The sequence below is a fragment of the Chroicocephalus ridibundus genome, chromosome Z, assembly GCF_963924245.1.
Source record: "Chroicocephalus ridibundus chromosome Z, bChrRid1.1, whole genome shotgun sequence".
NCBI lineage: Eukaryota > Metazoa > Chordata > Aves > Charadriiformes > Laridae > Chroicocephalus > Chroicocephalus ridibundus.
The window spans coordinates 63,514,800-63,528,558 of record NC_086316.1 but is presented as its reverse complement, the minus strand read 5'-3'; the positions used below and the strand labels follow the sequence as shown (position 1 = coordinate 63,528,558).

General features: G+C 39.8%; 1 protein-coding gene across 1 annotated transcript in view; it reads left to right on the top strand.

Moving 5' to 3' along the window:
• The window catches only part of CWC27 (CWC27 spliceosome associated cyclophilin), a 121,422-nt gene extending 115,366 nt beyond the window's left edge, over positions 1-6,056 (top strand). Inside the window, exon 14 of the mRNA XM_063319713.1 lies at positions 4,116-6,056. Within this exon, the coding sequence (XP_063175783.1) occupies positions 4,116-4,278 (163 nt within the window). The 3' untranslated portion in view covers positions 4,279-6,056. The remainder of the gene's footprint in view (positions 1-4,115) is intronic.
• The last annotated feature ends 7,703 nt before the right edge of the window (positions 6,057-13,759 follow it).

Genomic DNA, 13,759 nt, shown 5'->3' with positions numbered 1-13,759 from the left:
TCTAATGTTTCAAGACACTTCATTTTTGGAATACTGAAGAGAGCCAAGTACTGACTGTCCTTTAGTAGCACGGAAGGAAAGAAGTGCAGTACGGCAGAACAGCCTTACATGCATTGCATGGGATAGGATAATGGTTAAGCTGTAGGATGCTGTCATCTGGCCAGGGTAAAAATCAACCCTTTCCAGCAACAAATCTGTTCTAAGATAGCTGATTATGATTTGCGCACTATATTAATAAAAAAGCTTAAGAAAATAATTTTGTCGTTACTTCTTCTTCTAAAGAAAGTCAACGATTTGCACACCTACATAGTTTAAACCCAGAATCATCAGTTTTGGCAAGCTATTTTATTAAAACTAGTTTTGGAAAAAAAGAAACAAAACCTAAGCTGCAATTTTTTTTTCTTTTGCGTTTTGCATAGGAGATCTGACAACCTTTCATCCTTTAAATTTTGAAGAAAAAGTGTGTTTTAAAGTTGTGTGTCTCACTCGTTTAAAAACTGTCAACAAGCGGTGATAAGCATAAGTTTGTAGGTTCCCAAAGACCAGACATGAAGTTAGAGCTTTCAGTACAGTGGCTGCAGAAGCGTGACTGTGCAGCCAGCTCCCCACTGAACCCAGAAGCATGCAGAAGGGAATAGAGCTATAAACCAAACAGGGAAAAGTCTCATGCAACCTGTATTTGTGGAATTGCAGCCTTAACTGCACATGGAAAATTGTGCAAGTGCAAACTGTTGTTGGAGGAGCTTGTGTAAGATTACTGTAAATTCAAATAATTCATATGGAAATAATTATTAAATACTTCCTGTGTTCCTTGAAAAAAAAAAACTGTTTGAATTGGGTTTGGAAAATTGTATTAAGTGTGATTTACCATTTACATAGATGCAAAACAGTCTACCTGTGAAGATGTGTGACTTGCAAAAAATAAGCTTAAGTTCACATCAGGAAAATATTTTTTAAAATCTCCACCACAGTCTGTGTTTATTTTGCTTTACCTGTGAAATGTGGCATCTGAAATTGATTCTGGGAATATCAAAAAGTTTCTTAATATTGGCTTATTTTTAATCACAGCTGGGAACAGCTCAGTGGAAAGTTATGAATAGGAGTCAGAGACTATGACTTCTTTCAGCTCTTGGAGAGAAGTAAACATTACTTAGTCTGAATCTCCTGCACCTAATTTGCAAACTACCTGGGATGCAGTATGGCCTGACCCAAAAATTAGAGAGGTATTTATTTTTAATTCCTATTAGTTGTATCCTGCAAGTGTGCTGTGGCATTCTTTGAAAACCCAAGTTGATGAAACAGCTAAGTGTGACTACACTTCTACTTTCACTCATATACCACTCTCTAAAACCACTCACCAAGGGATGACTCCATCTCTTCAGCCCTATACTTCAACTCAGACTAGGATAGTGTGATTTGGTATGTGTTCTTAAAAAAATATTCAAATGCTCATCTTTAATAAGTTGAGAAGAGTATGACAAATGCAGAAAGCATGTTAACTAAAATAAATTACTTCAGTCTCTCCACTGTGAGACAATGTTTTTATAATTAAACTACAAATACGCAATCATGAGTCACTCTGATGGTACATTATGTTATTCTGAATTGTAAATTTGACTAGAAAATAAGTTTTGGTGTTAGTAGTGTGTACGGGGTTATAAACTACTGAAGTTTTATATACTGGAAACAAATCTTAAGTATTTCCATAGGACAGGGTAATATGCAGGCATGCTGACAATGCTGTACAATAAGAGGTTTATGAAACCCACATGTCAAGAATCAATTGTGATGAAAAGTTTCAGTTTTTAAGATTTTTCTAAAGCGTTCAAACAGATCCTATACAGTCTATAGCTTTGAATTTTGTCTGATTTCTTTAATAGTACTATGTTGTAATCTACAGTAGCTGAGCTGGTTCTCCCTCTCTTCCTTTCTTTATGCATGGAGATTTGCACTAGACCTCTTAGAAAAACCTGTTCAATTCATGACCTCTTACATGTTGCAAGAGACTGATAAAGCAGTATTTCATTGGCTAGAAAACTTTCATTCTCATCCTGACTTGCTTTTCTTGGCTTTTCTGTCACAAAGCCCGTAGACAAAGATATCTAATGCTATAAAGATTGATATGCTTAGATTCAGTTCAGGATAGGTCTCGTTATTTTAAGTTGTCCCATCAAAGATGTTTTTGCAATTGATTAATGCAGAATCCAGTTGTATGTGGGGGCTTTGCCTGGGCATGTTTGTTTGCACTGAAAAATATTTTAATTCCATTTTGTGCTTTTTTTTAATTGAACATATGAACTTTATACTTGTTCTCCTGGATCCTAAGTAGCGGCTCTACTACGACTGTATATTCAAAAGTCTTGCTTATTTGTCAGTAAAGACCAATAGGTTTACAATCAGTCGACTTGTAAGCATCTTTGGTTTGGTTTTCTTCTCTTTTCCTCCCTCATTTTCCCCCCCAGGTAAGTAATTTATCTTTTTGTCTAAGATTTTGTTTGTCCGAGCTAAAACTCGTAGTTTTCTGACAGCTTCTTTAGTAATTCGCACCTCATTGACACCTGCTAATAAGGCCGTAGTTGGCAAGCGCCAGGCTTTCCTGCCACTGACTACAGCTAACAAACAACTTTTGTCTCCAGGCTATCTAGAATGACAGACTAGTCTGGGTTGGAAGGGGCCTTTAAAGGTCGTCTAGTCCATCGCCCTGCAATGAGCAGGGACATCTTCAACTACATGGGGTTGTGCAGAGCCCCGGCCAACATGACCTTGAATGTTTCCAGGGATGGGGCATCTACCACCTCCCTGGGCAACCTGTTCACTGTTTCACCACCGTCAGAGTAGAAAATTTCATCCTTATATCTAGTCTGAATCTACCTTTTTTAGTTTGAAATCATTACCCCTCTGTCCTATCACAACAGGCCCTGCAAAAAAGGCTGTTCACATCTTTCCTGTAGGCCCCCTTCGGGTACTGAAAGGATGCAATAAGGTCTCCCAGAGCCTTCTCTTCTCGAGGTTGAACAACGCCAACTCTCTCAGCCTGTCCTCACGGGAGAGGTGCTCCAGCCCTCTGATCATCTTCATAGCCCTCCTCTGGACCTGCTGCAACAGGTCCGTGTCTTTCCTGTGCTGAGGCCCTCAGAGCTGGACGCAGTACTCCAGGAGGGGTCTCACCAGAGCAGAGTAGAGGGGCAGAATCACCTCCCCCAACCTGCTGACTACGCTTCTTTTGATGCAGCCCAGGGTGCAATTGGCCTTCTGGGTTGCAAGTGCACATTGCTGGCTCATGTCCAGCTTTTCATCCACCAGTAACCTCCAAGTCGTCCTTGTCAGGGCTGCTCTCAATCCCTTCATCCCTCAGCCTATATTGATACTGGGGGTTGCCCCAGCCCAGGTGCAGGACCCTGCACTTGGCCTTGTTGAACCTCATGAGGTTCACATGGGCCCACTTCTTGAGTTTGCAATTGTGATGTTTTCAGATTACTGGAAATCTGCTGGAATGGGGAAATATCTACTAGGGGGAAGTTTTCTAATCAACAGTAAAAAAAACATTGCATTGAACAAAGCACTAGTTTAGTCTCATATTCAAAGACTTAGAAAACATGACATGCACCAAGTTAAGGTGGAGCAGCAGGATGTGAAGAATTTCTTTTTTGATCTTCTGTGTACCTACTACAAGTGTTTGCCATGAAAGCTCTTCTCCCCTGTTGTAGAACCCTGATGGTGAAAGGAGGTCCAGAGTGACTAATAGGAAAACTTGAGAAACACTCCTTGTTCCTGGGAAAATAATTCAGTACATTTGTGAAGATACATTTAATAGAAAAAGACAAGACAAGAGAGTTCAGTACATGAAATTAAGTCCATCAGAGCAAACTTTAGCTGTATTTTTCAAAATGGCAAAATGGTTCTTCACAAAAGTGGTTAACCCTATAATATTAGGGTCTACTAAGAAAGAAAAAAAAAACAAACAAAAACAACAACAAAAAACCCAATAAAACTTGGATCTTTTTTGCTGTGCCCCAAAATAATTCGCGGTGCTAAAATCTTGCCATGCATATCATAATTACAAATCATAACTTCCCGTTCTTTCACTGAATTTGAGCTATGTTTTATTTTTGTAGGATGTCACACGTACTTCAATTTGAAGATAGAAGCAGAAAGGTGAAAGATGCAAGCATGCAGGATGAAGACACTTTTGAGATCTATGATCCACGGAATCCTGTAACTAAGAGAAGAAGAGAAGAAAGCAAGAAGATAATGAGAGAAAAAAAGGAAAGGAGATAAAATGAATGTAAAGCTAGCCAGAGCTGCCTTGAAAAGTGACTGCAATAAAGCACTGGCTCTTTTGTACGCTGTAGCTCCTAAAAATATCACTGGACAAGTGTGAAAAGGAATCTCTCAAGAACCTGTCGTGCAGTTTTGAAGCAGAGCTATCATTTGTTTCTTAAGTTGTGCAGTCAAGTGTGCTCAGTGCATTCTTTATCCAACCTCTCTAAAGGTTTTTAGAATTATGTATTTAATAAAACAGCTGACTTGACTTTTGTCTGTACTTTAGTTATCACAGTCACCGTCATTGTTTTATCAACATCTGGTAGTCAGAAAGTTTTCAACATAATGAATGAGAATTTGTCTAAATAAGGGTGAAATTAGAAGATAGAATCCCCATCTGCAGCCTTTTAAGATTTTCTGAAGTATAATCTTAATTATTTTTATTATTTTTTGAACAGGCATATAAACTTTACAGCAGTAAAAGCTGCCTTCCTCGACCACTCTGTTGCAGAATTAAGATGATGCACTTGCAGATCTCCTTAAAATGGTCCCAGATTTCTTGAAATAAACTAAGTTTAATTGGAGAATTTGGTTATTTTCTCCTTCTTTTGAAACACATATTCTAATACAGATCCCATCTTGGGAAACTGGGATTATACACAATTTGGGGAGTGTTATTTCACTATGTGTACCCCATGAACAAAAAAGAGAATCTGAATGTGGTACTGTAGTGGTTGCTTAAACTGTTGGCAATAGGAAGAACACCCGTCTGGTAGAATTTTCACTGTGAAGTACCTGGTAATGAAGATTGGTTTGTTAATTAGTCCAGTACAGAAACAAAAAAAAATGCTATCGGTCTAATTAGAAACATAACCCTGATTTTACCAATTATTTTACCACCTAAAAATGCACAACTCAAGTTTCCAGTTTACAGCCTTTCCACAGATTTGTTCTACCAGGTGCCAATATTTTTATAGAAAAATGGGAATTTTCAGTGCTCCTTCCTTACAGCATTTCTGATGCCACAGAAGCATGTAGCTAAAGAAGAGTGAGCACAAGTGAGCAAGGTCATTAAAAAGTGCAACCAGGGGAGTGTTTTGCTGATGTTGTTTTTAGAACAAGTTGAGTAAGGTATGGTGTTCTTATCAAGCTGCTGCTGCCAAATTTCTTGATAGGGTCTGAGGTGTGAGATACATAAACCTGCATTGGTGGGTTTATATGGCCTAAATGTCAGAGGTTAGATTAATACAGACTATTGCTTTAATGCGCGGTGCAACCTTTGAGATAAGGAGAAAGCTTGGAGGTGTGATGTGAGATCCTGTATAAAGCTGTCATTATTCTCCTCTTAAGCTGAGTGAATTGTACTGTACCGTGGTGTAAAGAAGTTAAGAGGGGTTACGTTCTTAAACACAGCCATTCACAAACTGGTGCGTCCAAGTGTTTTAATCATTAAGTTATTTTCTGTCGGGCTGCTATTGGCAAAATCAAGAACATCTAATGTCACATGCCGTTATCTCTATTGATTGCTTTGTGGAGAAAATTTTAAAACAGTCATTACAGGAAACGAGCATATCAAAGCCCCATTCTGATGGGGACTGGAGGGAGGAAGAGAGAGTGAGTGTGTGTGTGTTGGCAGAGGAGGTCAGCATGGGGAATGTGAGGGTTAGATCTAGAAGGAAACTTGAGCGTCAATTCCAGGAGACAGCTACTGTCCCTGTAATAGAAAAATGTTCTAATTGCATATTTTTCCCGTAAGCTTAAGTAGGATGCATGAGTCAATGAATGGGCAAGTTGACTAACACCCCTTTTAGCTGAATCTTTTTGCCCACCACCTGCAGCAACTCTGTCTGTGCTGTATTAGATGATTCCTCTTTTTAAGCACTACCCAAGCACAGGGAGAAAAGCTTAATGCAGGGTTGTGGGCTCTGCTTGGTAGGAAAGGCTGGACCTTGCATTCACAGTATTGGTAATGTCACAAGAACAGGAGAGTAACTATGCTACATTTTCTTCGTAAGTGAAGTGTGTATTGAAAATCAGAAAACATTTTTCCAGAGATAATGTATCTTGTGTAATTAACGCTACAGTTGAAACCAAATCTGTTGCCTTTTTAAACCAATTCTAAGTACTACAGTGTTATGCTTTGTGCTAGGAGAGCACAAGGGCTGGCCCCAGTGGAAGGATGCTTACCCCAAGCAACTGTCTTTCCTATGTCCAATGAATATCACTTAAAGTGTAATGGGCATTTACTGCATTAAGCCCAGGTTCCCAGTAGTAAGCTGGCATGTGCTTTGCGCTAAGGCTGGCTATCTGGATACAAAAGAGGAAAGCCTTTTGGAAAGGGGGTGGGGTTTGGTTTCAGGTTCTTTTTTAAATGAGAGTTGGGACCAGCTTCCCTGGCAAGTTTGCATTTTGCTCTGTAACAAACCCATACGTAAGGGTAAGGATATTTGGATTAAAATCCTTCAATTTTGTGGTGATTGTGAATCGAAAATCCACTTCACCTTGCTGGGGACAGCTGGAAGTGCCAGGCCCTGGATGCTTTGTGAAGGTAATTGGAGTACTCGTGTCTAAAATCAGTCCTGTGCCACTGGGGCTTGGCACAGAGCCTTGTGCAGGCAGAACTCGCCGTGAGGGAGCATCGATGAGAAATGCTACGAATAAATGAATTCAAGCATTTTTTAATTATGAATTCTATGTGATAAGTGTATTTTATAATACTTATTTCCTAGAAACACAGAGCCTCTAAACAGTTTTTGGTAATTAATTGTTACAAGCGATGTTAGTCTTCAGGTCTAAGCAGCCTTGCGTAGCATTTCACAGCATTCATTGAATAGGCTTCTCTCAGAGTTCTCAGTTCATTTATATTAATGCCACTCCAAGAAAATAAAAGGATCTGCCTTTATTCCTTTCCTAAGGAAAGAACAAAATTATGCTTGTAGGAAAGAAACCATACCTATGCAGTAAAGTTAATTTCCATTTTTAAGGAAGGCAATTTTAGTAGGCTTCCCTGTTCTTATTTTGTCTTCATTCAACCCAATGACAAAACTTCCCTACCACTAAGGACTAATACACACCACAGCATGGGTATATTACAAATTATCTCAGCTAATCAACCAAGAATCACTTAGAAAATGGCTAAGGTGTCTAAATCTTACTAATTTCACTAAGGCAAAAGTAGTTCATTTAAGAGGCGTCTGGAGCAAAGTTATGAAAAAGTGGCAAAAGCACACTCTCAGGTAACTGTCCTTAAACCCAACACTAAGGAGTAAAAAACTCGAAGAAAGAGGTTGAAATGATGGCAGTTCTCTGAAACAGCTAGTTTGCGATGCCACAGCTAACTGCCATACTGCCAGCAACAATCCTGCCTCTATCCCACAGCTAGGCTGGCAGAAGCATCTTTTAGCTCAAACTAACTTCATTCATGATTTGATGTTGCTAGAGTTCCATGACATGTTGAATGCTACAGAATTGCCGTATTTCTTACAGACCATGAAATACGCGTGCTCAGAGTTACACCCTTTGGCAATACTGAAAAGCAGGTGGGAAATGCAATGCGGGCAGGTGTGCGCCTCTGTGAAGCAGAAGCCTTGTGCGAGGCTAGTGGCTGAAAACTGGAGGAACAATTGGTTTTGTGGCTGTGGAAAGGATTTGTTCTATGGTAGTGAGATTTTTCAGTGAATATGTTTTCTTGCATCTTCTTATTTAGCAGCTCCCATGTTCCACCCCGGTGGCTAGCACCTCACTTGTCTGTATAAACATCTGAGCATCGTTTCTACACCGTTGTAACATAAAGCTAGGAACATTTGTCTATGCACTACTAATACAATGTGCTTTGACACATGGGAAGTTTTCCTTCCTAAAAGATGCTAATTATGTGGACAGACCACCCAGCTTGAAGGTGCACACCACCATGCTGGGATGTAAATAATTTCTTTGAAAAAGTCACAGTTTAAAATCGCAGGGTATTTTCCACTTCCCCACCACCACCTGTTTTTTTTGATTACTCATTTCAATAAGCTAAAAATGGTGTAAGTCCAAACTATGACTGAATTTTGAGTTAGAGCACAAAGGTCAGGGATACCTATTTTTAGTGGCAGCTAAATTGCAATGTCTGTACATTAGCTTTGCTGCCAACACAGCAGGCCAGTGTCGACAAACAGTCTTGTGAGACCAAGTCCTTCCAGTCATGCCGGCTTCCCATGTAATGGGACCTTTCATTTCACCAGAGGGAGTTTAACTTTCCTAAATTAAAAGAAAGGATGGGGGAAAGTCTTACATCCCTGCACACAGCATTCTGTTGGTAAAGTTGACATTTTTGTTTCTGGACCAGCTGTATTTCAAGAAGATAAGGTCCTTCCAGGCCACATCTGGTAATAGCAAGATCCTCAAGAACAGCTTAAAGGCTTTTCTCACGAGTCCTGTCAGTGATGCCAACAGCTAGCACAATGTGCCCTTTCTGCTTTGGACCTAAAAAAACCACAAAGTACAACTGAAGCTGGTTTATTTCTGCCAAATAGCCACTACGCCTGTGCTGCTAGGGGTGTAGTCTGCCATGCCACATGACGTAGCTTCCCTGAGCTGCTGGCTTGCAGCATGAGCAGGTTTGGGAAGAGGTTTTTCCCATACTGTCTCCATTCCCCAGTAGAAGGGTGCCTGAATTCTGCTGGTTAAAATAACCGCACACCAATGTTGTCTGCTTTCGTCTAGAGGACCTCCAGTTTGCAGGAGACACAGTTATGTTTTGGCAACGTAAAAACTGGCCTCAGACAGAATGGATAGCGCTAGACTCTGCCTCATTCTGGCAGAGACGTGTGTGTCTGTCGTTACTTAAATGATGACAGACTTGTGACGCCTGTGTGTGTATTCTCAGTAAAAGATGTAGATATTTGCTTACATCTTTCACTGTAACAAAACATGAACATGAGCTGATCATACAGTGACTACACTTATAAGATTCCTGCTGAAGTATATACAGCCCTAGGATGTAAACTGAGAAGTGAAACCACGTGTCCTCATGTTTCTTACCCTGGTGTAGAGTGCTAGACCCATCATGAATATCCACCAAATGTCACCAATTAAACACAGGAGACTGAGTGCATTATATAGCCAGGATGCACCTTGGAAAGGGTGACACTGAAGTTCCTTGAGGAGGGCTGGGAGCACTGGTGACAAGTATAGAATCACAGAATCATAGAATGGTTCAGGTTGGAAGAGACCTTAAAGATCACCTGTTTCCAACCCCCTGCCATGGGCAGGGACACCTCCCACTAGACCAGGTATCCATCACAACCCTGAAGGGCAACCTCCAGCTGCCTGCTTCTTGCTGCTACTCAGTGCATGTGGAGTAATCCAGGCTGATAGGAGCAGCTGCCTCACCGCAGTGCTGCTGCTGCTCCACTGGCCTCCTCTTACAGAGGCCACATTACCCAGGCTCCACTCAGCAGCTCACTTACCTTCCTTCTCAGGCAGTGCCTCGGACCAAAAAGTCTCCTGGTGAATACGTGCTAGTGTCCATCAACTCTCATCCCGTTTTTGAATATAGGTGATCATGCTTTGATAACACGCTCCTGCCCTGCCAGTACCATAAGCTCGCCATATCCCTGTCTAATGCCATAAAGTGACCGGTTATCCTGGTCAGATGTGCCACACTCCAGCTTGCTGGTCACAAATTCCTCGTGCAGACAGACAGAAACCTCATACCCGCGGTGGGATGCTCTGATTGATAAGCTTTGGTCACAAAATCTGCAAGGCACCCAGGGCAGGTGGCACCCAGCCTGTCAGGGGCAAACAGCCTCTGCACCTCAGCTGCTGTCACCACAGAATCACTCTCTGAATTCATTTTCATTTTCACAATATTGTGAAACAAATACTTGTTTTTCTTGACAGGATTTCTCTTCCACTTTTGGGTTTTTTGGGTTTTTTAGATTTTTTTTTTCAGTACCCTCTCACACGGCACAAGTTTCATTTATAAGACACAGATTGGAAGAGTATGTTTAAAAAGCTACGGCACACTTGTTCAGATCTTTCTTGTGCATCTCACACAGATGAGTAAGAACTGCTTTTTGCCTCACCAGGCTTCATCATCACGCTCTCGTCATCATGCCTTCCCTGTCAACCACTATTACCAAAGGGACGGAGGAAGCGTTTATACCCTGCTCCTACCCTTTTTGAAATGGATAGCTGTTAAATTTATAGGCTCTGCCCTGCTGGCTTCTCAAACTCTATGTCTCTGTGTGCTTGGCTTCCTAATGCAGAGTGGAGAATCCGTATACCCTTAGAAGAGCCATGCTTAAGCTGAAGCTGCATTTTATTTTATTAAGTGCATATGTAGTTTCTGTACATACTACAAATGCAAAAAAAATGAAGTCAAAACTTCAGTGAGCAGATTTATAATTGATATTTTAACTTTAGAATATTTAAAACACTTTATTTGTATATGTCACTTTCTAAATTCCTGAAACACATACTGAAATATCATTGTACCAAAAGCGGTTTCTGTTCACTCTTGATCCTACCTTTAAGTTACACATAAAGGATGAAAGCTGGAAGCTGCCAGAAATACCTAATATGCCAGACTAAATTGACATTATTTGACTAAATATGAAGTGTCTGCTACTCAGAAAAATCTGACCACAGAATAAGGATCTTCTGATTGTAACCTGCAATTGCTATCTGGTGTTCCTCCAAAGCAGTACAAAGGTCTGAAAGCTAATTTTTGGGGGGGGGGGGGGGTGTGGGGGAAATCAGGCCTATCCTTTTCAATTTTTTTTTATATACCAATATAAATTGGTAGATAGTAACCTTCTACTCCTAAAGCACCATTAAAAAAAAGCACAAGCACCCTACCTTAACAACTCTAAATTTACAGACATGAAAGGAGACTACAAACAAGACAGCACCTTCTAAAATAAAATAATCTGTTCTTAAACATCAATGCATTTTGATTGATGTTTAAAATGTGTTTACACAGAAAATGTTTACACAGAAAAATGTGCATTTTTGTGAATATAGTCTCCAAATCTAAATGGAGGAATTTTGCAATATGGGGAAGTCTAGTAGGAACTTCTAGAAGGAAGGAAAATCTACTGTTCTTGACTTAGAAGATCACATGGAAGAGAAAACAATTCCTGATATAAAGAGCTTCTACCGTGGCTCCTATTTTTAATTTATGAAATACACTGTCTGTGGAACAAAGGAAGATAAGACAGTCATATTCCTCAGTCAATGGGAGTCATGAACTTGAATGTCCAGTCCAATATTCATAAGGTTATTTGTTGTACACCTGCTTCCCTTTATGATTTGTTTTACTTTATTATAGTAAAAGGGCACAGTTACAGAATAGCCCTAGGATAGCCTTTATTTTTGGCAGCTTCATTTTGGCAGCAAGAAAGCATTAAAAGCTTTATTTTATTTAAAGAATAAAAGTTCTTTATATTGAACACAGTCTGGAAGATGGCATTTTTGCAGTAGCTATTGAAAACTTGGGTCCAAAACCAGGTATGCTATTCTTCAGAAGTAACTTCTCAGTCAAACAGATTTTAACACAACATTGCGCTCAAAGGATACTTCTTTCACCTGCTTGGACTGAGTGCCTCTCTACGTTCTTGGCAAGCAGTGAGAGACACTGATTCACAAGTGACCTTGTATTTTTCCCATTTTTTCTTTTTTGCAGCTTCGCTGTGTGAATGACCTGTATGATCTGACCTGAGTTATCAGGTATTGCGCTCTTCTGTCTCTAAAGCTATTTCACTGGCATGGCAGACAGTAACAGTTAGTATATGTGTAGTCATTTTAAAAAGGATTTCCATTACAGCTACACTATGCTCTCCCTCACATTTACAGACTACACAACCCAAAAAGTTTACACATTAAGCGCAAGAATTCTTTCAAGTAACAGAGCATGGGTTTGTCCCATTTGTTCTTATGGACTGAAACAGACTTGGCAACATGGTATAGTAAGCATGAACATCAGAACATGAGGAAGACAGTTTTTAAGATGACTGACCCTTGAGAGGAAACAGAAATAGGCATGTTTTAATAGAGAACAAGATGTTGTCATCTACAGCACCCAAACAATCGAGGTATCCCTGAATGACACAGAACAACATTTGAGAGTGCAGTAAAAGAGAGAGGAAAAAGTAATTCTGACCCAGCTATTCCAGACTTACTCATATTTATAATGAGGCAGAAGAATCTCCTTCCAGTGTTTCATATCAGTTGATTTTATGAAGGCAAAAATCATCAGACGGAAAAACCGCAGTAAGCAATGTTTGCCTTTGCCAAACAAAGAATTTACATAAACGTCTGCAACTAAAAAAAACCAGCAACCAAACCCAGCTTATTCCGACCTCTAAATCTGATGCACACTACTGTTTTTTGTTTAATTTCAGGTGGTTTCACTGCTACAAGATGAGACCTCATATACTGGAGAGACCAGAATATACTACCTCACTGTCATATAATTTAGGCTCAGTCATACCTCAGACAATATTTTTACAAGGCCACTTTGCAAAAGTATGTCTAGCCTATCCAAATGACAATATTATTTATGCCAAAGGTTTCACTTTAAGGGTGGAAGTATTCCAACTACTGTTTAATAGGCTATATGGAGAGGCTAAGAAAACATCATTTGTTGCACACACAGCTTATGTGTATAATATAGAACTAAAGAGTACAGACTGATCATTGGCAGTACGGCCTAAAACTGGCCTCAGTGAAAAAAGCCACAAAAGCAATGAGCTTTTGAGTTTTCCTCTCCGATATTATTTTTGGAATTCCTGAGCTTAACCAGAAATATGAATGCACAAGTGAGAACTACATCTGAATTGAGTACCTACCTGGATATTCAAAATGTAAAAGATAGTTTTCAAAGGAGAGTTTGTAACTCAGGCATATGACATTTTATAAGCAGACAGGACAGCATATTCTCGGCTACAGCCTTAGGACAGGGAACGGACAGGAGAGGGATGGCAGGAACGCCAATAAAAAGCTTTTGAGAAATACTGAGGTGAAGACAATACACTCTCCATAGCCAAACTAATTAGTACCAGTCCAAGTGTTTCAGAAGGCAATTAGAAAGTAAAGTAAAACAAGCACGTTTCTTTCTTCTCAAGCTCTGTTCTTTGAAGAGAAGCTTCGTCCATGGACTTTATTTGTAGCCAATTTGTAACAGTTTTTCTGGTAAACTACACTTCTTCAGGGGCTGAAACCTGCACTGCAAACTCATCATTGTTACTGACTAAAATTATGCTGAGGAAGCAATGTATTTTTATGGTGTGAAATCTGTCTAGATATTAGTACTGACTCTTGTAACCTGTGCTGTTTAAAAGGCTAATTTATTCAGGAAGTATGGTATTTTATTGCAATAACAGGAGTTCTCATGTAATACTTGTCTATTCATAAAGCTCAACACTTAAAAACTGGAAAAGGTGTTTGTTCCTGTGTTTCTATCACTCTTATCAAGGACACTGGTATTATTCCTTAAAGAAAGCCACTT